This window comes from Hydractinia symbiolongicarpus, chromosome 7 (genome assembly GCF_029227915.1).
Source record: "Hydractinia symbiolongicarpus strain clone_291-10 chromosome 7, HSymV2.1, whole genome shotgun sequence".
In the NCBI taxonomy this organism is placed as follows: domain Eukaryota; kingdom Metazoa; phylum Cnidaria; class Hydrozoa; order Anthoathecata; family Hydractiniidae; genus Hydractinia; species Hydractinia symbiolongicarpus.
Window position 1 is genome coordinate 19,631,155 of NC_079881.1, and position 26,486 is coordinate 19,657,640.

General features: G+C 33.9%; 1 protein-coding gene across 2 annotated transcripts; it reads right to left on the reverse strand.

Annotated features, from left to right (window-relative positions):
• LOC130649360 (telomere length regulation protein TEL2 homolog) lies at positions 1-26,440 on the reverse strand. Of its 2 annotated transcripts, XM_057455625.1 has the most exons (23): positions 26,051-26,440; positions 24,730-24,951; positions 19,795-19,880; positions 18,489-18,557; positions 17,911-18,058; positions 17,403-17,505; positions 16,997-17,065; positions 16,573-16,714; positions 16,439-16,497; positions 15,197-15,274; positions 13,988-14,052; positions 6,829-6,936; positions 6,200-6,294; positions 5,713-5,804; positions 5,087-5,203; positions 4,729-4,800; positions 4,280-4,453; positions 4,063-4,154; positions 3,643-3,742; positions 3,322-3,386; positions 2,679-2,794; positions 1,730-1,812; positions 1-1,445 (listed from the first exon to the last, which is right to left on the reverse strand). In XM_057455625.1, exons 1-23 carry the CDS (start codon positions 26,413-26,415, stop codon positions 1,434-1,436), a joined length of 2,532 nt encoding a protein of 843 aa, XP_057311608.1. In that variant the 5' UTR covers positions 26,416-26,440; the 3' UTR covers positions 1-1,433. The 2 variants fall into 2 exon arrangements, with proteins under 2 accessions (XP_057311608.1, XP_057311607.1); XM_057455624.1 differs by lacking the exons at positions 1-1,445; positions 1,730-1,812; positions 2,679-2,794; ... (7 more) ...; positions 6,200-6,294; positions 6,829-6,936 and adding an exon at positions 9,063-11,812 and having other exon boundaries at positions 26,051-26,436.
• Between the last annotated feature and the right edge of the window lie 46 nt (positions 26,441-26,486).

The following is a 26,486-nucleotide window of genomic DNA, read 5'->3' on the forward strand; positions in this document are numbered from 1 at the left end:
TTTATTAAACTTCATTCGCACAATTATTAAGAATAAAAAATAGAAAGACAAACAAAAAAATAGAAATATAATAGTAACAATGTATCTTTTATGATATTTCAATAATTTCATATTCATCTTCATCGTCGTTAGTAATAGTCATAGTAAAAATCGCTGTTTTTTCGTGCAGATAAGCGCCCCCTTTTCTCGAGGGTGGGAGGGGGCGCTTATTTACAATTTTTTTTATTATTCGACGGGTGCGCTTATTGGCCACGGGGCGCTTAATCTGTCATTTACGGTAATGCTGTAATTAATAATGCAAATTTAAATTTGCTGTTTTTGGCCGTACTTGCACTTTCCCAAACGGTGGTTTTTTTCCGCAGGCCACCGACTATTTTTATCAAAATTATCAACGATTACAGAAATTCGTAAGTCAAATAAACCAACTGCTACATAAAATTGCACTTTTTGCACTTTGCAACGTCACAAATCACGTTTGTCCCCGGTCTTTTTTACGGAATTAAGGGGTTGGGATATCTTCCAATGTTTTGAGGCGATAAAGTTCGTATTTATGCCACTTCGGAGTCATAGGACTAGACTACTTGAATTCGCTTTTTTACAGTAGTGGTAACAACATATCAAAAAATTAATTTTTGTGTTTAGTTCCCCTGTACGGCAGAAAAACAACAACAACAAATTTGCGATAAAACTTTGAACTTCTTTAAGTTCAAAACTAAACAATAAGAAAAGATGGGTGAACGTTAATCAACACAAAACAAGCGGTAAAAATTATAACAATAAAATTAATAAAAAACTCGCTGTTTATCCCGACGTAGGATGCTTGTGACTTAAGTAAACACAGATTTATAAACTTGATTCGACCTTTAGTCTCTAAAAAAAACCTTGCCTAGTGCTGTTAAAAATGTGAAGCGGGCCTTGTTTATCAGACTGACTTGGCAAGCTTGCGCACATTTTATTTTAAAAAGGTTTCCGTAAAAATAGCTCAACGTTGGTCAGTATACTTCGGCCAACCAAAGTAGCATCAACACCTAAGGCCTTTTTTAATTTTGAGAACAAGAAGTAGGTCTAGTTAACTGAGGTAAAAGTCACGGTCACGACAACTTAATTTGGTGGTTTTCTTCAAAACTATAAAATGTTGCACAAAAACACGGTGTTTAAAATGTCTACATCATTAGTTCTGTAGTTTATACAATGTCATCACGTCTCATACCATGTTGGTACTGGACAAAGTCAGCTGGATACAGCTAGGAAAGAGGCTATACCAGCTGTTGCATCGATCACTATATACTGAATACATGAATACATCTATGGAAGAAGTTGTACCATGTAAGGTAATGACCAACATAAACTGGACACATCTATGGAAGTTGTGCTATGCAGTGTCACAATATAAACCAACTCTGGGTGATGGACTTCACGCATTACTTCTTGTTTTATTGCAGCTCCTAAAAATGAAAGGATCGAAGATTAGTTCTTTCGTAAATTAGAGACAATATGGTCACACATACTTAATAACGCATCAGGAAAGTTGTAACTATTTTTTATCTGGGCAAGGGCGGCCATGCAAATCTCGAAATTACATCTCATTTCAACGTTTATAACAACCTTACCCTTTCCACCCACCCACAAAACCCACTCATTTTAAAAACTTTCCAATACTTGACTAGTTATTTACTTTTTCACTATTATTGGGCAGGGAGGGTGTGGGGGGGGGGGGGGATATCCGTACCTGTTTTAAGGTGTTGTCTAACAGTACCAAACACGAAGCAGCTAGTTTCCGACATTCTGAGTTCATATCCTGGTTGAGTAGCTCTAAACATTAACGAGAATGAATTTACTCTTCAACTGATGTGCTTCGGTTTATTTACTCCTGGTAAGGGAATCAACATCGCTTCACAGTTTGCGTGACCAACAACAACAACAACAACAACAACAACAACAACAACAGCAACAACAACAACAGCAACAACAACAACAACAACAATACAACAACAACGTCTGCCATGACACCTCGCATGGATTTTATTGCGCCAAAACTGCCATCATGGACAAAATGTAATAAAACAGAACGACTAATTTCAACGTTTGCCGCCACAAGTGATTACATTGGTTGATTTTTATATTAGAGTCGTGCGTTTTGGTCAAAATTCACAGCGGAATTAGGAAGACTTGTGATCTTTTGGTTAAATCCTAAATCTTGAAACATGGTAATTTAACTGACGTAGGCACCGGCGTGGACTACTTCGTTGCGCAGGCGCGCTAGACAATGCCACTAGCAAATTTACAATATTATGGCAGCGTGCATACTATGAATAATTTTTTTTATGTAGAATTTTCAGGATAATCTAGAGCAATTGTTAAAAATTGGATTCCAGGCCTTTCTAGGATAAGACAGCAGAGTGATTTTTTCAGGACTGCGGCCGCCACGCATCGTGTTACTTCAAAATTCAACCACATAAGAAATACTTAAATCTCTTAAAGGTAGAGGAGCAACGAAAATTAGGAATATTCAAAGGCTTGCTTGCAGTTAAGTGTCATTATGAACTAGATTTTTTTTTACGCATAGGGTATTTTAAACTAATATTTTTATTCTGTTTACTGCAACGCGATTACGAATTAGTGCAGCCGAGATAAAAAATAAACAAGTTATGAAAAACCTGATGGTGAATTTTTCATACCTGAAAGCCAGTCTCTAGTTTCAAAAATTTCATCGTGTAACTCCGTGCATAAAGTATACGAAGGAACATGAAGAACAACCATCGTGACGGCGTAAATCAATGACTGCCGGACAAAACTGAAAACAAATAAAAATAAAACAAATACATACTTATACATACTTAGGATGCGGCTCTTTAAAAGTCTTTTGTCGTAGTTACATCAAGCAATTGGTTCGACTAGTAACCAAAGAACGGTATCCACACACGGTAATGGTATAAGAGATACAACATGCTTACGCTTCTCTGTGATATCGCAAAGAATATAACGACATGCTTACGGTTTTCTGTGATTTGGCAGAAAAGATAACGGTATGCTTACACTTCTCTGTGACATCGCAAAGAAGATAACGACATGCTTACGCTTCTCTGTGAATCGCAAAGAAGATAACGACACGCTACATTTCTCTGTGATATCGCAAAGAAGATAACGACATGCTTACGCTTCTCTGTGATATCGCAAAGAAGATAACGGCATGCTTACGCTTTTCTGTGATATCGCAGAAAAGATAACGACATGCTTACACTTCTCTGTGACATCGCAAATAAGATAACGACATGCTTACGCTTCTCTGTCATATCGCAAAGAAAATAACAGCATACTTACGCTTCTCTGTGATATCGCAAACACCAAACTAATTCCAAAAGCGATTTTCCCATGGCTGGAGCAATCTAAACAGCCAATTAAAATAGCTGAAAATTTTTGCGGTGTCACGTAAAATTACAGTGGATGCAACTTGTGAAAGTACTACTGCTGTTACACCGAGGTCACTCAAGAAGGTAGATACAGTCCAACATGGGATACTCCAAGAAACAAACGACAACAACAACAAAAAAGAGATTTGTCTAATCTTTAGCAGATTGCATATACATTATATTACACCCTTTAACCAGTGGAAAAAGATCACATATTTAGTTATCAACATACACTTAAACCGTCCGCGGATTGTAATACCACCCCAAGAGTGTAGACGAATTTTCCCAACACTACACAGTCATCGTCCAACATGTTACATGTGTTCAGTCTCCTATGGTATGAAAAAGTTAAAAACATTTAACACTAAAATTCGAAGTTAACATTTAATTTAAGTACTAAATACTTCTGTGATCATTGGTCACACTGTCTTAAGATTCAAATTACGCATTTGACTACTATATATCTTCCATGAACATTGGTCACACTGTCTTAAGGTTCAAATAAAAAAATAAAATTTCAACGGCGATGTATAGAAAAAGTTCGAGAAAGGTTGACACTTAATACTTAACAAATATCTCATACAGAAAAGGATGGGTATAAAAAGAGATATAATGAAAAGGCGTCTTATGTACGTATGAAAACAAAGCTTACATATCGAAACTCTTCACGAAGGGAAAGAAAAATGAACCGGCAACGACGGTGAATTGATTTTCTGTCGCTGATTTCAAAGTTCTGCTGCTTCCCTAAAAAAAAATAAAAATAAAATCACACTCAGTATGTATTACTTTCCTTTCTAAATTATTCATTTATTTTAAAAATCAGGGCTTAAAAAAATTAACAAATAATCAGCAGCTACGGACGCACTTACGTGAGCAAAACGCCGTGTTTTACTTTTCACCCTTTCGTCAATCACAACTTGCCAATCAGGTTTTCTCTCATGATTGGTCAAGCCAGGTATGACCGGCATGGGTAAGTGACGCCGATGCATGTCAGGATCTTCTATGTTTGGTTTTGATAGTTCCATGGCCGCATTTGCTATGTTCTGCAAAAACAAAAAAGGTTTTTTAAAAAGATGTTGTTTTTATCGGGAAAAAAATAATAATTTAATGAAATCGTGGTTAAACGATATGCAAAACGCCGATCAGAAATCTTGTTACGCTCACAATTCCAGTAAAGGATCAGGTTAATAAACAACTCCGCTAAAGTGAATACAAAGCACCGAACGTTGGGAGCACGAGTATAAAATCCACAGCAAACTACAACAACAACAACAACAACAACAAAAAGCAAACAACAAACTACAACAACACATCTCACATCTAACATGTCGAGGCGTTGATTAATGCTGTAGTTTTCTTCACGAAACTGTTCTGCGATAAATTCGCTGATCTAAAATAAAATATTTCATTTGAAAATTAGTAGACTTTGACACGACACATAACCTCGTGGTCATGTGGAAGAATAATGACAGGGGTACAAAAAACAATATGTCAGTTCTTTAAAATATTAAATTTATTGTAAATTTAAGGGAGTGGGTTAGAAAATAGAATGCATAGATCATTAAGGGGCAGTCTTCATGGTTGTTTTTATTCGGTACTCAGAGTAGTAATGGTAGCTATACAAACAGTCGCGTGAAATTGCGAAAGCTCGCCACTAGAAGCAATGTAAGAGTTACCTGTTTCGGACATCTCACAGTGATTGCGAGCATAGCGCTTTTCTTCATTTGGTAGAAATTCAAGATGGTGTACTCATTTTCTAAGTGCAACAAAATTTTGACAATCTCCACACAGACCTGAAAAGAAGAAACAAACAGAATAACATGCCGTCAGTTTTCGCGCGCTTATTTATGAATGTCAATTTAACATTTTGATTGGTGCAGAAGTAATTCTCCCCGCTGAGCGGACAAAATTGAAAAAGAAAAAAAATATGATTTAGAATTCCATTGGGCTGCTAAGCTTTAGAAAACTGGCTTCATTTCTTGCAGGTGAAAAAATTTTATTGATTTTTATCGTTTATACTTTTACACTTTTATTTACACGTTTTCGCTGACACTTGTAAATTAATAAATATGAATAAAAATGACAGTTTTGTAATCTAAAAACGGTCGGCTGTCAAGTGTTAACTTTCTCTTCCGAAGAGATAGATTGTTTATTTTTAAAACTACTTATAAATCTATTATTGGTGATCAACCAAGACACATAACTATAATTAAAAATATGAAATAATTTGCTGCTAGTGTAGTTTTCAAACCAACCATCACTGCAAAACAAATTTATTAGAAAAGATCAAGTGTAATCGTACGTCTGGCAAGTCCCCAGGCTCTTTCTTCACAAGTTTTTCAAGGACGGTCAAACACGCTTCCAATCTACCAGGGTCATTTGAAGATAGCAAGCCTAAAAGAAATATGGGAGAAGGGAGAAGCAAAAATAAAAACGTTTGGTCGTACCACCCCTATCCCATTCCAAAACACGCCTATCCCCAAACCACCCTATCCTCAAACCACCCTCATTCCAGACCACGCCCATCTCAAACCACCCCCATCCCAAACCACCCCTATCCATACTTTCTACTTTCCGCGAAAAGTGGACCAAACCCTTAACCGCTAATTTTAATTTTAATTTATTTCATTCAACGCGAAAACTAACTTCTCAGTGTCGTCTCCGTTTTTTTTAAACTGCAAAACTTTCTTGCCGCAGAGACTTCTGAACGATTTGCTATCCACGATAACAATAAATTATTTAGCGCGTTACGCCCACCGCCCACCCACAACCATGATATGGCGTCTTACCAGCTAAACAGTCTCGAAGATAAACAGGAGGTTTCACGCCATTGACATCTTCGGTTTCTTCTTCATCTACGTTTAATGGTTCCAAATCATCATCGCTAAAACGAGGTAAATAAATGAATAAATTATTGATTGATTGATTGATTGATTGATAGAAAGAAAGAATTAATGAATAATGAATGAATGAATGAATGAATGATTAAAAAAATAAGAATAAGTACGAATAAAAATAATTTTTGTTTATCTGTAGATATCATCTTTGAATCAGAACGTGAGCAAAATTTTGTACCTGTACTCACACCTGCTAGTACTAAGACTGTCACGCAAGGTAACCACACCTACCAGGACTGTCCTGCAGGGTAACCACAGCGTTTTCTTTGTAAAAACGAAAAATCATTTGCAAAAAAAAGTTTTTTTGCTTGGATTCAAATACCACAGGTATAACTCTCTTTTTCCTCAATAAAATGTTTATTGTTTGTTAAATGTTAAAATTTTGCGAAACATAATTTGTTTTGATCGCTAAAATAATTGTAAAATTTTCATGAAATTTCCTGATGATCAGTTTTATTCGAAATAATCAGGCCATATCTGACATAGGGAAGAAACAACAAATGGTCCGACATTTTTCCTACCTGTCCAACTCTTCATGTTCTCCTATTGTTTCTGACTCTTTCTCAACGATTTTCTGTCGCGAAACTCCTTCTTTTTCACTTTTAGCTTTAGATTCGTCAGATGTGAATCTACACATAAAAACCCCGAGCTGTCAATTTATAAAACACACAACATTTTCGTACAACACTAAATTAATCGTCTTTGCTTTAACACACAGTCTGACTACATACAGGTTTGTTTGTAGCCAGCCAGACTTGCTCGCCGCAAATCACATTTTTTGTCCCTTTAAGCTTTTACGGTTTCGCTATCTCGAACTCTGATCTCGAATTATTCACCCACTTAAACTAATTTTATGTACCCCTTGAAAGCATTCCGGTCGCTGTTGGGGCATGCATTATGTGAACAGTGGCAGCTCCTTTACAAGGAAATTTTTACTTGTCGTTTTCAGACTTTTGTGCAGCATTGGGATTTCAGCATGGATAGGGTCAGGTGGCCTCTTAACTTTTTGCAGATCAAAATTTATGAAATTAAACTAGAAAAAAATAATTGCATAGCGATTGTCACATACACACTGTGAGGTACAAATTCTTCAACGAAACAAGGAAGAAAGATAGAATGAAAGAGAAACAACCAAGCCATGTCTTTCGTTTGTGGGGACTTCCAATTTCTTAATTCATTGACGTTTAAATTTAATTAGATTTAATCATTAAGAAGACTTTTAAGAAATATTCAAACTTTTACTTTCTCCTTCTCACCGGAGTTGATCTTCCTTCCATTAGCAAAAACGTTTTTTTTTCTGAGAAACCTCGCAAGTATTCTGTGCGAATTATGTTTACATGACACTAAGCTTTGTCTGTCTGCTAAGATACGTATACGAAGCCACTGTTAAAAACTACGACAAACTTATAAGACTACTTCAATCAAGTGTGGTCGCAAGATAAACTTTCGTCATTTATAAATTTTCGCATCGCTTCCCGAGAAAGAAAGATTATTATTGCCTGATTATTCACTCAAGATATCATATCTTTGAAGCATGATGTTAATACATTCTTCGAATTTCGTGAGTAATTTCGCGAATTTCGAAGGTTTCGCGATCCAAAAAACATCCAAAAACGCGAATTACGCGTAAGCTTCTCTCGCCTAAATCGGCTGTAAAATATTACATCAATAATGTTTCTCAACCGCAATTTTTTTTTTAACCAAATAACCATTTTTCATGCTTTTAAAGTTGATTAGATTTTGGGAAGTCTGGGACAAAGCTCCACTTTCTTGAGCTAAAGCGGAATATGGAGTAAAATGAAAGCAAGCCCTATACAACTCGAGTTAATTATTACAAGTGAGCTTGTATTAAAACGCAAATGTGTCCTACAAAAATGGAGATTTTTGCCTCTCTGAGCACCGACACGGGAGTAGTCGTGTGTTCGAATCTCATCTTGGTAACTATTTTTACTTTTTTTTTTTTTTTACTATCTCGACCGCGAGGGCGTGTTTACAGACTGACCTAACGAAAATTGAAATTTCAAGAAATTTTCTATCAATATTATTGCCTATCCGAATAGCAAAATATGTCGTGTCTAACTTCAGCTTTTTATACACTTTTTTGGCGAGGTTGTTTGCGTATATCATACGTCTTGTTCCAATAAATTTACGTTCAGTGAGCATATTTAATAAATATAAGGCTGGCTTAACCATTCGATGTTGAAGATGCTTCCCATTCACAAAATAACTTAAACCACAATGTAAAGAAACAAAGCGGGAGTTTTTACAGCAATATTTGTTCACAACAAAACCCTTATTAAAACCTATGGCCGCCATTTCATGTTCCAGATTCAAATTTTCAGGACAAGACATTCTTTATTCCAAGGTAAACGTTTTTTTTCTCACAAGCAACCCATTTGCTAACGGTCTAGTCCTTGGGTTAATATTAAAGCACATTGCTTAGCAACTTTTTGGACTCACACCCCTTTCCTGAACACTTTATTCTCGCTTAAAAAACTTCCCAGTTGGACTATGAGCTCTTTGAGATAAACCAGGTTTTAATCTTAAAGAGCTTTGGGGACAAGAATGGCTTTAGAGAAATTTTGTGTGTGTGTTTAAAGTGTGATTAAGGTAGGATTTACAAAGAAACTAAGTGTTAAACAACTCGCTAAGCAAAAAGCCTTTTCTCTTGGCAACCTAAAACCTGTCCCCTAAAATCGAGTTGTTTATAACGAAACACGTGCAGTCTCTAACTTCACATCATCACAGGCGTAGCTGCGTTAATCAAATTCATATATTTAGAAGTTTTGGAATACACTGTAAAATATATATATGTAACTAATACATAAAACTACACGTTTTGATCAATTCCCTTTTCACATTTTTGCCTCTCTTACCCAGAAATTGTTCTTCAATGAAGGCACTCTAGTCGTTCTGGTTGCAAGGGTAGGCGAGTCACGCAATGAGTAGGATTTCGAAAAACACTTGTAGTGAGTCCACATGCGTTTATTCATATACACATAAAGGAGCCATGTAAACAAACCCCGAAATGATCTTAGCAACGTAAACAAGAGACGAACGATCGCGTTGACAATAGCATTCGTTCGGTTGCCATCTTCAGGAAGTTGGATCAAGCCAACGATCTCGATGATGCCGAGAAGAACAAAAAGTTTCAGTGCTGTTTTCACCACTTCTGCGTGGTCGCTGTCATCCGACTTTTTAAGTAGCTGAGAAGCGATTCGCTGTTGCTTGTACACCGTACGTAAAGTTTTAACAAGAACGAAGATGTTGAAACAAGTAATGACGACCATGGGTAGGATATACAGGAGGAGCCGTCCCATAAAAGAAGCTATCCAACATCCGTAGTGTACACCATACCCAACGTAAACAACACTCATCGCATCTAAAACGTTCGATAACACAACTAGAACTGTAGGCACGCTAAATGCTATCACGAAATAAACAGCGAACCTCTTCAACGATCTTCCGTGTTGTGTAGATGTAGCTCTAAGTAACGTCATGAATATTTCGTACGAAATAATGGCCGTCCAAGCTTGCACTACAAGCAAACTCCAGTGTAACAGAACCGACACAACATGGCATGATAACGAATCCACTCGTGCGAAGATAGTCGAAAATATCAACAAATCAGAAGCGAGTAACATAATACACAATAAAGCTATGTTTAGACCAGGCACAGTTCTTAGTTCTTTGATATACAAGTAACTAAAAATAACCATGATGTAACACAAAATGCTGACCAATGTTCCAACCACGGTTATGTATTCTTCGACCTTTTCTGTTGTGTACTGCCATTTCATTTTCGAAGATCGGCCAGCAGAATAAGCGCCAAAACACACTCCAATTCCATCTTTTAGAGGAACGTATTCAGATATATTGTACAACCCTTTAAAATTTCCGGTTTCAACGCTTACAGAGTAGTTGCTATGCAACTCGTAATCACCTTCAGGTATAATTTTGATTGGACATGAGGATGACATGTGATAAGCATTGCACGTAGCAACAAAGGAATTATTCTGAAGTATAGTTTTGTTCCAAAAATATCTCGTCCACACGATGAAGTCACTGGGCGGGGTGGACGTGTTGTTGATAACTAAACGACAATCTTGATCCAGCCATATTGTTTTCATGTCATGGACGACCGGCGCACCGCACTGCTTTGAGTCCGGAAACATTTTACTAACGTTCAAGCCGTGCACGCTCGAAATCACAAAGTTACGTTCCGATGAAACAGTTGCATCATAAGACCCCGAGATGTTGGAGAATAAACCTAATACTCTCTTAAACTCATACAGTTTATTGACATTGTCCACTGCGAATCTAGCAATTGTACTAATCAGGTCAGATTGTAAAATTTCGTAGTTACTCGACACCTTTTTTAGCGCTGCAAATATCTCGTCTTTAGTAAAGTTCACCAACAAACTACTACCACGAAATGATTTCGTAAACAAACATTTTTTAAGTCGTGCATCCAATGAATCCAGCTTTCCGATACCACTGCTCGAGTTTGTCTCCTTCTCCCTTTGAACGCACATGTGACCGTTAAAAATATAGCCAGGGCTGCACTGAAAAGTGAAACATTTTCCACTGGCAAAATCAAACAGCTCTCCCTCGTGGCAAGAAACTTTTAAGACGACACGCTTTCCATTTTCGTCTATGATCATCTCCATTCTTTGATAACTGACGATTATCGAATATCTCATAGCTTTGAACGTTTGTTGTGGGGGGTTAGTGCAAGCTGGTATGGTAAAGTTACTCACATTACCGCCTTCACATTTCAAACAATTAATGTTTCTGTAAAGTTCACCTGCGTGGCTTACGCTTCCTTGGTACGATCTACAAAGTCTAGCAACAGGCGAGGACGAAGGACACTGCTGTGAAGTAGGGACACAGGACTGAACGTGACGCTGGTCTGTCAACGAAACATGTGAATTACAGTCAGAAAAAACTGGAAAACCTTCTCCATCTTTCTTGATCGTGCCACAACTTGTTGATATGTTTAACAGCGCGATATGCGTTACGTTGTGACACCTGGCTACTTCAGCATTCAGGTAAACATACCCATCGTCTCCTAAGACAGGGAACACACCGCTCGAAATAGTCAGCTTGTTCCCTTCACATTCCGTAACCATGTATACATACTGAATTTCATTTTTACCATTAGTTTTCGAAGCAATAGAGGAGCAAATAGTCTGCTTGTATGGAGACAATTTACGCGTGAAATAATCAAGGTATACGCTTAAATGAGACCAGTCTCTCTCCTCCCAAAAGTAATCCACACAACAAGTTCTGAACTTTAAACAGGATTCTTCACAGGAACAACATCTGTCGGCACTACTCGTTCGGTCAACACACAAATGTGACGAGGTGATTTTGTGAACCATAGCTGGAAATTTTCTGTCGTCGAACCCATACAACTCCGCAATTGGAAACGGTTTGTACTGGATGCTAGCACGAATTTTCAACATGAGAATGACAAAGAGATATATGCGCATCTTATTTTCACTGAGAGAAAAAAAAATTGATTATTAGGGAGAATGACAATTACGTAAATTTAAATGCGTATGATTTACCCGTCACTAAAATCGGAACTTTAAGAAAAAAAACACTATTTAATCCTTACAAGGGAAAAATAATTTTTTACTAGGCTTTCAACTCCTGAAAAGTTAACTTTCTGTCACAGTAGTTTTTTTTTATATGTGTAACTTCTCCATATATGTTTTTTATTAAGTACAAAACTTGCTCGAAGGATTGATCCAAAATGGTTTCTGTAAGAATAATGATCAAAATAACTTGAAAATCTAGAAGAAATATCCCCCTAAAAAATGAACTAACAAAGAATTGTTACAGAAATAACCACGAAATCTTTCCATAATTTCCTCCAGAAAAACAACCAAAAATAGTGTTTTGAAAACTCATCATTTTTACAAACTTAAAAAATTTAAAGCACATAAATTCACATCTTGCCAAACCAACAATTAAACTGAACACATCTCTCACTTATGTATACTTTATACACAGAAAGCGTAATTGCAAAAATAATCGTGTATATACCCCCCTCGAAGAGAAAAATAAAGACTTTATTATTAAACCAGTTCATAACTTGCGTTCTGTGATTTCATATAAGCAAAGTGAATGGTATAAAGAACGTAGTATTAAAAAAACTTAATAGCTTTTAACAACACGAGTTACACAAACTTGAAGAAGCTTTGACATAATTATTGTCAATTTATACATAGCAACCCAGTTTAAATTACGTTTGTCAAAAAGTTTTAATCAACTCGAAATGACAATAGATAATGCGATAAGAATTACTACTAAATTGATTATCCTCTCTAAAAAAACGAACTTTGTATGGTTTTAGAGCAATTTAAAACTTAGTATAACTTAGAGGTAAATACCGTTTGACTTAGAATCAACATTATATAAGTTAGGATCAACTTTGTATGTAGCTTAGAATCAACATTGTATGGCTCAAAATAAACTTTACACTCAAAACAGACAAAAATATAAAGAGTATAAAGAAAAAAAGAAGAAGAAAGGAAGGAGGAAAATAAACATAAAAAACTCAAAAAGAAAGAAAAAATAATGAATAGCATTAAAGGAAAAAGAATCGGTTAGACAAAAAAAACAAAACAATTTCCACTTCAAGGCGAGTGTCCACTTGCCACTCGTATTTTTGAACCTCAATTTTTAGAGAAAATTTTGGTGACCAGCTGTTGCAATAAGTTCACGAAGTTCTTTGCTGTCGCTGACTACCAACAAGCAGCCTCTCTTAATAGCTTGAATATGCAACATTAGCATAAGTGGACAAGTAGAAACACGCCTTAACATTCAAAGTTTATCAACATTTTTTTTTCGCGATACTTCTCTCATCATAGTAACCATAACCAAACTAATTTAAAAACATTCCGAAAGCATCGACCTTCCCAAACGTTTATAGTTTTCAAAGTAATCCTTACAATTCTTATCACTTGTATTTATTTCTGAAAAAAGTTGTTTCAGAAAGACTTCAATAATAACAACAAAACCCACAACAAGAATTATGACGTCATAATCAGTATTACTAAGGAAAAACTACAGTTTTAATGAGCTTACCATAACACAGGTAATTACGTCTCATGACTAAAATAGATAGATATTGAAACCAAAAGAGGGGGAAAAACCCCAACCTTTTAAAGCTTTCCGAAGCAACGCTCATAAAAGATGTAAACAAATCATCACTCAATATCCGCCTTTTAAATTTTAATTATCAATTAAACAACTTTAATTAACATGTTAATGACAAAACTCACAGCAGCCGGAAAGTGATTAAAACACTCTTCTAAATTGGAAGCTGCAAAAATGACATCATAACTAGATACTGACGATTGGCGATTAAATAAATTTGAAAACAATTACGAAATGCTAGCACCCAGTGGTATGACTATGTTACAGAAGAAATTAAACATTGCGATATGTCCTCATGACAGTCACAAAGGAACGGCTGACAAATGGAGAATATAGAGGATGCACGCATGGAAAGGGCGTGGCATTGATCGCGTTATCTATAGACACGCAATAAACATATACTTTCGCGGGCAGAAACTTTCGCAGTTTTTTGCGTTTTTACCCCTTTTTTACGAAAGTTTTTGCCTTTGAAAGATTCGAAACCGCAAAACACAAATACAGTCAACTAACCTCAATGCAATGGAGGGATTTGATGATAATTGGTACAAGTAATCAATCTCACTTGTTCTTTCAACCTAAAAAATCACACAAAAGAAATCAGGCGCCAAAAGACAAGTATTCAACAAGCCAGAATCAACATAAAAAGCTTTAAATATTTAGCATTATAAAAGTTGTGTTAGTCACACTCACTGACAACAAAACATTCTGACTGCATGGAGATATAGAAGACATTAGCCAAAGAATTAAAAAATGACAGTATTGGTTTGATATATAGTGTGAATTAAAAAACTGAAATGTAGTAACCTTGGAAATAGGCATCTAAATTCTAAGATACTCTCAACTGGATGATAATAGAACAATTACAGGGTGCTTTTTAAAAAATAATTTTGAGGTTTTTAATCTTCCCCTTCTCCTTCTTCTTTGACCGTTTTTAAAAGTTTTTAAAAGTTTTCATTCTTTTTATATTTCAAAGTTCAAAGTTTAGAGATACAAGGAAGATGTATAAATTATATAGTATGGAATACGTACAAAAGACCAATAATTGTATTATGAAGCCCTAACTTTCTCCCGAAAAAAGCCTGCAAACACGATAATTTACTACGATTTATCAAGACTAGACAATGTTATAGGAAATATTACATGGTTTTCAAGGTCACCTAATAAAGTTTTAAGAGCAACCAGTCTGATTTCAAGTTTTTACGTGACGGTTAAAAGTGTTTAAACATTCAATTATTTGTATTTATTATTTATTCCATGTGTTTACTATGTACGGAAAGCTGATAATCTGAAATATTTTTAGCAAGTAAGTGCTTTTTAAGTCCATAGTAAGTTTAAAGGTAGCAAAACCTTATATAATATATTGTAGAAAAGAGTCAAATTTCCCAAATCGTCTTCAAAAGGAATTATATGCACTGTTTCCATACAAAATACACACATTTTGAACTTGTTAATGTTCACAACATGCTTAGGACTAAAGTTATACAGTTATCTATAAAATTTATACTGTCTTAATTTTTGCTGACGTCAGCATGCCTAATTTTATATAATTATTAAGACCTATATGGGCCATGGTGTGAAGGCTTGTTACATACATTACTTAAATGGCCCACACATCTGTCTAAGTAGAGTTTTTACAGCCTACCAACTATGTAATGTTGTTTTGCCACTTTGAAAAATTGCCAAAAAAGAGACGAATGTCCTGTCAAAATGAATACTTACTTCAAAGTTCAGTTTTTTTCCATTTTTATCCACAATTGAAGTTAAACATTCACCAACCACCATACCAATTGTGTGTACCTAGTGCAAAATAGGTGAAAAAATATGTTTTGAAGTAACTTCAACATACTAAGTAAAGCAGATAAACCTGTTGCTAAATTCACTCAGGCAGAAATAGAAAAGTAAGTTTTAGGAATTTTGATAACATCAGCAGTACATATACTAAAATGTTTTTTTTTTAAATTTTAAGTACAGTTTACATATGAAAAAAAATTGTGTAAATCATAAGACATCGCATTCATTCGACATGTACTTTTCATTTCCCAGCTATCCAAGGTTCCTAGAAATTCTTTTTCTTCAAATTTTAACTTTTAAAAAAGAGGGAAAAATCGATTTTAAAGCCTCATTTTTTTCGATAACTGACCAATGTTTGTGAATAATTTTACTTTGTGCCATACCAACAAGGGAAATGGAGTGATGAGTGGTGTGATTTCTTCTACGTGTGTGTGCATCACGTGTTCGAGGGGTTTATTTCTCAAAAAATTCAGGGCCTTTGAAATAAATTCTGAAGAAAAAATTTTGGAATTTTCTTAACCATTGAGAACCTAAAGAACAAGCAATTTCTAATATAACTGAATTCCTCATGAGGTAAATGAGCAATTTTCCCTGACTCTTTTTCTGAATGTTAAGTTTTCCATTAATCTGTTCATACTGAAAATGTTTTGTTCCGTAACTGGTAAAATATTTTAGTATGATTACTTTACTATAGCATTTAGTATTAGAATTTGGAACTGAAACAGCTGCTAAATGTTGCAAATGAAATAATGGACAGAAAGGTAAAAAAACTTGTTTTCTGAAACTTCTCTTCTCTCATTTCACAAAATGGTTACACACCATATTTTGTTTTTCAGTATGATAATTGGAAAGTGCTAATTAAAAAAACACCTTTGATTAATAAACCAGAAAAAGGCCAGTAAATCTGCACACAGTCTCACAAGAATGGCTGTGGTTAGGAGACATGACAGGTCACTGAACTCAATCATCATCAAATTAATTACTTAGATCATTTGACACGAGATTACTATGGACTCACGTGCAATTGCCTATGCTTTTTTAGCAACTTTTCTACATTTAAGTAAAAACCAATCAACCAAAACCGAAAGGGTTTTTCCTTTTCTTTGGAGGTAAGAATACAAAGACAATACGTATTTCAGTCACATACAGGGGTATTCTACTCAGCAATACCTGTTTATCTGGACTTCCTAAGTGAGATGTCATACCATTCATAAGCTTTAAAATCAATTCTAGAAATAACATTGCACAAATTAGATACATTTCTTTCACATGGTAAAACAATTTAAAAAGCAAACTTTGCACACCTGATTCCCAGGTTTGGCGTTGTTGTTGGCTCATGCAGCCTAAAGCAAGAAGTAGACATTTTGTGATGTAGAGGTGCTGAACAAATGATGTATGCTTGATAGTACTGCTATCTCCCCACACTTCAAGCAGCTTTAGGAGAGTCTATAGAAGAAGCAACATGAACAAAATTACTCTTATAATAAATTGTGTAAACATAACGTTGTGTTAGTAAATTTTTAAGCACTATATTCACTTTGTACTTTATATTTTTACTCAGATTTTATCAAAAGATGATCATTTACACTAGCATACAGCTAAAATTTGTCAAAAAAATAATTCAGGGCTTAACATCTAGTACAAGCCTGAGTCTTTTCATGCTTACTTGAATTAATAAGCAGGAGTTTAATTGGCCTTGCCTAAACTGAGGTTCAGTTAAAAGCTTACCTTTTTATAACATACTTCTCTTGATGCTTTTTCAGCTAAATAATTGAAAATGTGATATGCAACTCTATCCTGAAAGAGAGGTCATAAAAGTAACTAACTGAAGATTTTCTTCACAAGTATGTTACAAAGAATATGAAAATTCTATTCTTTCCTTACATACTTCATTACAAGAAAATATAAATTTTTCATATAAAATTAGGGAACTCTCTGAAGGGATAATCAGTTTTTGTGTGCAAAAATAGGTATACATATTCACGAAACATATTCTTCTCAATGTATTGCTTATGTCAAGCATAAGTGAGCAAACCAGCAAACAAACTTTTTATCATTACGTTATAACACAAAAGCTCCTTGTCTTCTAACACAACACATAATGAGGTACGAAACACTAATTTAACTTGCTTACATGAGAATAAGTTCTTACGAATAAAAACTTATGCGTAAGTAAAAACTTCAATTTTGGCTTCGAAAGCAGCGCATCTCCAAGTAGACTGCAGAAAACAGTGGCACTAAAAAGATAAAACGTATTTTATAAAACCAAGTCTAAAGTAGTGTTTGAAATTTATAATAAACAAGCAGGTTAGTTTCACAAGTACTTTGCAAGTATTATTTCACAAGAACAGAAAATCATTCTCAGATTCTCCAAAGTGTGTGGGCACCGAAGTGTTATTATTAGGAAATTAAATTAGTTTTAGGAAAGTTCACAGTTATGCTGGCAAAAACAAAGTCAAAAACATCACATTAACACAGGGCTACGCCTGACATAGTGAGACACGAGTTTCCCAGAGTGAAAGAGAAAAAGAGAATCAATTTGCTGAATTTCTGCTATAAACATATTGACAATAAAATTAGATTTTCACACAATTTTCTTATCGTTTTTTAACTTGTAAAACGTAGTTGTAATGAAAGCATACCTTTCACACTTAACTAGTAATGGCTCCAAGCAATTTTCCAATAAAGAGTCTGGAACAGACAGTAATAACCTTGAACATATTCGACACCACAAGGGGCTTTCAGTCACCCACTGTGAAATTTTTGGTAATAGCACATGGTATAGGATTCCTAGATATATTTTAAATACATCTCCAATGGTTGATTTTCAGCTACAAATGCTTCTAACGTTCTACAAAAGCTTTTTTAGAAGGATTTTGGGATGTGAATCAAAAAACACATGTTTAGTGTTTTAGACATGCTTTGAGGTGTGATTTAAAATTGGGATTTCGCACACGAATAGATTATAATAGCATGCCTTAACCTAATTGCATGTGTGGTGTTAAGTACCATGCCTCTCCTAAAAAAGCCTGGAAAATCATAGAGGACAAACAAGAATTGTTTCTACAAAGTCAAGGCTTTAAGAAATATTGCTTTGCATTTAAAACTACAGTTATATCAAAATTTATTTTAGAACATAATAAAAGTTTACTAAAACTTTTTTTAAAATAATTTACTGTCCACATTTTAACACATTTCCAAAATATTAATTGAAGTTTACCTGCCTTTCCTACTGCACATATTTTAGCAAACAACTGACTGAGAAAAGACATTGAACAATCTCTCGAATCTAGACAATAACAATAAAAGATTAATCAAAGAAATATGTAGCATCCAATTAATGTTAAAAAAAAGAAACATTGTACAGGATTATGCACTTGTTATGAATTCTGCTTTTATAGAGACCCAGATGTCGAAACGTAAAACCCTGATTTTATATACTTCTTTATTTTTATTTCTTTATTTTTATATTTTTATTTGTTTATATCCCATAGGTCTGTTTAAATTATTGAACAAAGTCATTTTAAAAGTACTGGGAAATTCAAGAAAATTTATGTAGCGGAGTTAGGCAGTTTATTTGACCTCTTCTAATATGTTTTTTTTTTACAGAACAGCCACCATCAGCATTTTCAAAAACATAAGAGAGAAGGTTTCAAAGGCATGAAAATTGTAATAATTCAGATGTTAACATTTTCATTGCTGAACTAATGAAATATTTAGATGGGTTGGTTCATTGTACTTGTTCGGAGTCATTATTTGAATCAACAATTTTCCAAAATTCCAAGGACATCCAATTTCTACATTTAAACATAATAGTATATGTAAATGTATACCTGCATGTAAATTCTGTAATTTTATTCAGATTAATTGCATGCAATTTAAAATATTTATATGATAAAGACTTAAAATTTCAGGAAATTATGATTTTGCACAACATTCCTTGGTTGTAAGTCTACCTAGGATAAATTGCGAACCTTTTAAGCTGCAGGTCTCCTTGTCTTTTTGATTTTTTTTACCAAGCAGAAAGACAATCCATAAAAAATTAGTCAGAACTACATGAGAAAGGTAATCTTGTATACACAACAACTGGTGTAACTGTTAAATCAATATGAAACCTTATTAAAGTTAAAGTACAAATAAACAATAAAATATTTACATTTTATCTACTGTAAAAGTTTTCTCACACAAAAATTTTTAATTTCGCAGAACCACGAAAAGCAAGATTTTTCAAGCTGTTTGTGCTTGTTCCTGTTGTTGTTTGTTTAAGTAATATGAATTCCGGCCAACACATAATGTATTTAAAAGGCCACTATATTAATAACTTCTTTGCTTTCTTAATGTTATAAATATTCAAATGTCCAGGTTTTACTTAAACAGAGATTTCTAGTTTTTTTAGCTCGAAATTGAAAGACCTTTTTTTCAGCATTTTTTCGGCTGGATAGACAACCCTGTTGTATTCTCAAACAACTTTTCTCTGAAAAAAAGGACAAAAATCATTTAGAACACAAACAAACATACATACTGACCTTGGATTGAATGGTGAATTTTGACAAGAACTTCACCAATGCTACTACACAGTATGGTAAAATATGCTTCAGGTTCAAATATTGAGCTGAAGGAAATAACAAAATAGTTAAAACACCTTTAACTTATTGTAGCCTAGTAGGGAATCTAAATTGTTTGAGGAAAAGGGGTTATACTGAAACATGCCTTGAAACAATTGTTAGTCAAGTTTTTTAAAAAATATTTTTAAATACAACAATTTTTCTTATAGAATACTTGCGTTACTTATATTTATTATTATTTTTGTTTTGTATAGTCATATTCCTTATAAAGTTTTTAAAGACTTTTGGTAAACTTGGTAAACAGCCTTGGTAAATCCAAGATTGACCAAGAGTTGTTGATTTTGAAAAAAAATTAAAACATAAAATGCTAAGGCGACTCCAATTTAATTAGTTGTTCTACGGGCCCAACCGATCCTAATTTTCACGAAAACAAAAAAATAATAATATCAAGCAAAAAGAAGAAAAAAAGGAAAAACAAAAACAAATTCTCATCCCTTCTCATCACTTAGAACCACTGTTGTTAAGGCCACTGGAAGTTGATTCTTTGTTCATGGTAATTTGTTGAGATAAAACTAAAATGCGCGATGTGCTAATTTTGTAATCACAAAAATAGTTACGTGGTTAAACAGAAGTTTTTAAATTTTTATGTGATTTATAACAAAAATTAGCTATTTTCGCTAAAATAGTTATAATACAAGAGAAAGACAAGACAGATTATTGTCTAACACCCTCCTTCATTATGATTAATATAAATGTTTAAAATTACGCTAGCTAAACTGTAATACAGCAAGAATTTAGTCGATACCATTTAGGAAAAATAATTAAAACAAGATAGAATACGCTTGTCGTAACACCCTTCTCAGTTATGAATTTTTAAAAAAATTATTTTACCACTGCGAAAGACTTTAAATATTCTCCACTAAACAACCATAGTCCGAAAGAATTTGCACTTAAATTTAGATTTTATTATAAAACTGCGCAAAAAACATTAAAAGAACACTAAAATTGTTTTTTTTTATTACTTTAAGTAGGAGAAGAATAACTTGCTGTATAAGTTTCGAAACAGCGCAAGTATAACCTGCTGTAAAACTTTCAAAACAATACAAGTATATTCTGTACAACTTTCAAAACAACACAAGATAAATTCTTGCTGCATAACTTTTAAAAACAAGTTTTTGAGCATGCAAGTATTTTTATCTTTTCACCTTGAAAACTAGTTACATATTTTTTAGTTACAAATTATTATTATTTTTTCTTTGCAACTAAAAAATATAAACTGCATGCGTTATGCAAAAATACATAGAAAAAAATGGTTGTCGTAACACCCTCCTCTGCTGTTATATTTATTATTTTTTGTTGTTGTTCCGACTATACATGCTCGATAAAATTATTTTTATTTGGCCGACCGACCAGCCAGAAGCTACTATCGACTTTGCCCGTAGAACAACTAATTAAATTGGAGTTGCCTAATAAAGTAGTATTTTCCTGACAATTGGTGCTTCCCTTACCAGCACCAATAGCATAAGTTTACTTTATTTGATGCCTTACCGCAAGATAGGTTGTTAAAGAAAAAAAAATCTAAACATGGTAACAAATACCTAAAAGAATACTTTAGTAAGTATGAATTTTAGTCTTTAAGGAACAAAATTTGGTCCTAAAATGTACATATTGTTTCATCCTACAGCTGACATGTGGTACATGGCATCACTATTGCAAGAGAAATAAGTTAGACAGATATTAAAATTAAAAGTTTGTGTGATGTGTATGCAAGGACCTCCGAGTAAACACCCTCTGTTTTGTTCCTAAAGTTATTATTAATACAAAAATAACTGATTTTTACTGCAAAATATCACCCAAGGTCTAAGTGGCAACCAAGCTTGCAAGGTCGGTACAATGACTGAGGGCGATATTTTCGGTACAGCCCGGGGTAATCGGCTATTATTGTATTTGTTAACCGTCTAAGTTAAATAGAAATAAAAAATAAGAATTTTGGTTTAATATTTTTATGCCATCCTTGTGACAAGTGTGATCGCACGCGCACTAGCCCGCACACTCGCAAAAGAATTTACGAGTGCTTTTATCACACTTTTGTGAATTTTTTCTCTTTCTAAAATATTAGCTATATAGTGATGAAAAAAGCTTTCGCGATATTTAAACACTCTACAGCGATATTTTCCCTTTCTATGATGCTGTTTTATGATTCTTAAACGATCTATGGCAATTTTTTCGCTGTCTACGATCCCGTTTTCATGATTTTTAAACAATCTACATCAATCTCTTCGCTTTCTACCATGTCGTTTTTATGATTTTTAAACAATCCACATCGGTATTTTCACTTTCTAAAATTGTATAGAGATCAATTTATATATAATTTTATTCGAATTGAAGCAATCGTGGAGACGATTCCTTAGTATTCAAACATCATTTCTATACGGTTTAAATAACATATAATGTTATGAAAAACAAAAAATAGTTAAGTGTGAAACACACTTGCAAATATCTACATCGCACTTGTAAATTTCGCTGACAAGTGCAATTCTTCGCCCACCACAGCACTCGTAATTTTTTTAGTGGGTGCATGTTGTAGCTCTGGCATAGTTTTATATAAGAAATGGCCTGAATAACATAATTCACTGGCACTACTTTTGTTAACACTCAAAGTCAAAGTTTGAAACAGTCCTGTCTAAAATTAAACAGTCTATGCAGAATTCGAAAGTCCCTATGGAATAAATCTTTGTAAACAAAACATTACGATTTTCGACACTTACAGAATGATGTGTAAAGTTGAAAGTGCAACAAAAATTTAGTAAATTTCTTAACTAGCTAGCTAGCCAAAAATAACATGGGTTGAATGAGTTTTATATTGACTGAGTAACCAAAAAGCTGAAGAAACGAGTCTGAAAATGAGAGGAGACGTATTTGTTATAATTTTGTTGTCCTGTATTTAGTATTTTTGATTTTTATTGACAAGTGGCTAGTTAACTAGCCATGTCGAAGACGCATCCAGACAGAATGCTGCTGAATCTCATTATTTTAACTGTTAAACTTGATATTTAACTGTTAAACTTGATATTCTATGCTATGAAAATGTTTTCTTTCGGAAAATGTGTTGTAGGAGTTAGACAATAATCATTTCCAATGCATTTTGAAACTTTTTTTTCAAGCTTGGTTACATTTTAAGCTAACATTTTTCTTGACGACGGGCAATACAGTCTTGGTCATGAATGGCGTGCAATCGCACGCGCACGCCTCCGCACACACCATGTGAGATTCGGGTGTGCTCTTTATCACACGCCTTGTCTTACTTCGTACACACCCCAAGCAGAACTGAGCTATTTTAGAGTAATTCCTTACCCAAACTTTACCCAATCCATAATTGTTCTTCTGTGTTAAAATGTATCTCTAAAATGTATATTTATTAAATACCTTCATTAAAATTGCTTACGTGAGATACATTTTTAAATGTTTTGTGTCTGTATTACATACAGACACAAAAAATTTTGTTGTTAACCTTGTATTGCTCTCCTTAATACGATGAAAAACGGAAATGAAGTACAAGTCCTATTGACCTACATTCCTGATGGTGTACTTCATAAGTTAATAGTTCTGTCCCAACTAGCTCTTATGTTTTAAGATAAACTGATTAGGAAGTAAGTTGTACATGTGCTATTTTCGAACTAAAGGTCAGGGCATCATTAAGTTGAATATCGCAGAAGTCGCCGGTGATATGCTTCGAAAATGCTTGTCACAAGCACAGTTTAATGCAAAGCAAAACTGTTCAGGAGACTCAATTGTTAGAGTCTTCGCAGAACATCTCTTCTCACAAAACCGAGGGCAGGGCTGACTTATTGCCTGCTGTGTGGTGTGGGAGACACAACTTCTGGACTTCTTTTTTATGCGATATACAATTTTTTCGATTGTTATTACTAAACATATTTGATTCCTCTTTCCCCTTTTAAAAATATTTTTTAAACCTTATTCAACATGTTTTTTCTTTGGTATTATTACATTACGAGAACATTCGTCCGAAAGCTGTATTAAGGTACACGACACCTAACCTCTCCCATGTTCTGGTTATATTTAACTTGCATGGGTGCGCAATTTTCTGGCAGTATTCTCTGTGACGATGAAGGTCGAACTGACTTGTGGCATGGTTCCAAATGGTCTTCCGTCTTTCGTTCGAGTCTCAGTGTAATGCACTAGCCAAGCATAAGAGTGTCAGCATGAAGGAAAGGGGCCGACTTTAATGTTCTCTATACCTTACGTTCTTCATAATAACACCATTCAATTAAATTTCACTACATCGGCAATTTTTTTGCCAAATACTATGCTTCAAAAACTCAGTGCTGCCGCACTCCTGAATGCAATAATTGCACGCCAAAATCATAAGCTAGGCATGCGATACTGATTCATGCCTGTATTAGTGTAGGCGTACATAACACCACACGCGGGTGCAAATATTCATGACCAAGACTGCAATACTGCTCCATATCAGCCCTTCGTCAAGAGCGCTAAGCCAATCAAAATGCATAAAATCTTGTATTGCCTACTTGGAAAATCCAGACGGTTAACAACATAATATAATAATGTTCTCTTTTAGTTATGAAAATGTAAATTTATTATTCATATTAAATAAACCAAAAACTTAGTCATATCCTAACAGAACCCACAAAGATTAATAATAATAATATCAACACTATCAACAGAATATTTTTTTAATCTCTTTAAAAATTTCCTGTATTTTATTTGAAATAAAAAAGAGTAATTTAAAAACAAGAGCAAGAAACCACATGACCAGTACGTGTTGAATGAAATCAATACAAATCAACACAAACTTGAACATTTCTTTGAAAGGTAAAGATTCAGAATATATTTTCAATAAAAACATAGAAATACCTTGATTTTAATTGCAGTGTGTTAGCAACGTGATCCGGTATATGCACAAGAAATTTGATCAACATTTCTGAGTGCATTTGATATGATGGTGAAAATATTGGCTTCTGGTTTGTTATGCTGACAGGTTTCTCCAAGCATTGTTTCCAAAGTAGTTCTACCATAATGTTATTCTTCAAACCATAATGTAGACATTCTGCTATCTTCATTTGCACTTTGGAATGCCTGAAAACATAACAGTGCACAATGATGGATTTACAAGTACCCAGCTTCAACATGCTATCTTTATTTTAAGTTTTTTTTAACAATACACATTTTTATTTGTCTTTTTTTTAATTCCCCCCTTTTATTAAAACATATATCACTAGATTCTAGATTCAGATGGTTATTGCAGCAGGCTTGAATAAGAATGTTGTGCCATCACACGCACATGCTACAACTCCTCTAGGCATGTTTAATGTTACACGTCTAGAATCTGCAACAAGTGTGGTACAAGATGGGTGGAAAATTACCACATATTCCAACAATAAAAATCTTTGCATAATGTTTAGGCACAATTCACTTCAATACAAGGTTTATGTACAAGTTTAAATGTAGTTTATACCCTGTCTAAATGATCATTTTGAGGATGAAAATATAAATGGTTAAATTCGAGGGAAATAACAAATAATTTTTTGATTGCTTCAAATCATAGAAATGTTATTTTCACTGTGCTATAATTAAATCACTAACAAATCTCTACAAAGTGTTTTACATGAATGTAATTAGTTTTACGCAAAGTATGAAGAGCAAAATGACCATTTAAAAACTCTGAGTGTGTTTGCCTTGTTTCGAAAAACTATCAATAATTTTTTTCATGTTATCTGAAATAACTCCAAATTACAACAATTTTTTTTAAATGTGTTCTAAAAGATAAAATTTCCTATAGGATATATGTATTTTGTTTAATAAGGGATTTCCAAAACTGAAAAATACACTGTTGACTTTACACTTTGATAACTCCTTTCAGGAATTTTTTTTTTTTACTCAAAGCATATGGTAACGTTGCTCTTATTTAAATCTCCATCACTTTGTTCTATTTTTTAAAAAAAAGTTCGTTCAAAATATGACAATTTTTTCTTAAGTTTGTTAAAAAGTTATTGTTTACCTATTTGTTATATAATGTATATCATGCTAAAAATTAAATTTAGAATTAAAAAAATGTAAAGTCTCGCCATATTTCAAAACCAACTGAGCTTTAATTGTAATTTCATTCAAAAACAATTACATTAGGCTTTCCAACCTAAAGAAATATAGATAGATAGAAATTAGAACGTTCACTTACTTTTCTTCCTTTAAAAGTTCTATTAAATTTACAACCACATAATCCACATTGGTATCATATATTACTTTGAAAAATTTATGCCAGGGAACTGAAGTGTTTGATTTTGTTAAGAAATCCTTTGAGCATAGACAGAACACTTCTTTACAAAATTGTTTGCTCATATGAGGCAATTTTAGCAATAAAGTGAGTTCTTTCCGACACAATTTGAGACTCTGCAAAAGTTCAATTGATCCATGCTGTTTCTCGAAAACGTTAGATTCTAATTGGTTGAAAAAATCAACCACGTTTTCTATTGAGCTGACGTTTCTGAGCCATTCTTTTAAACTCAAAAGCAAGCAACTACTAGGAGCACATTTTTCAGCCATATTACTTTCGTTTTCGAGTAAACGTATTTACGGCCACCGAGCAAAAAAGTGCTAATCTAACCGGAGTCGGT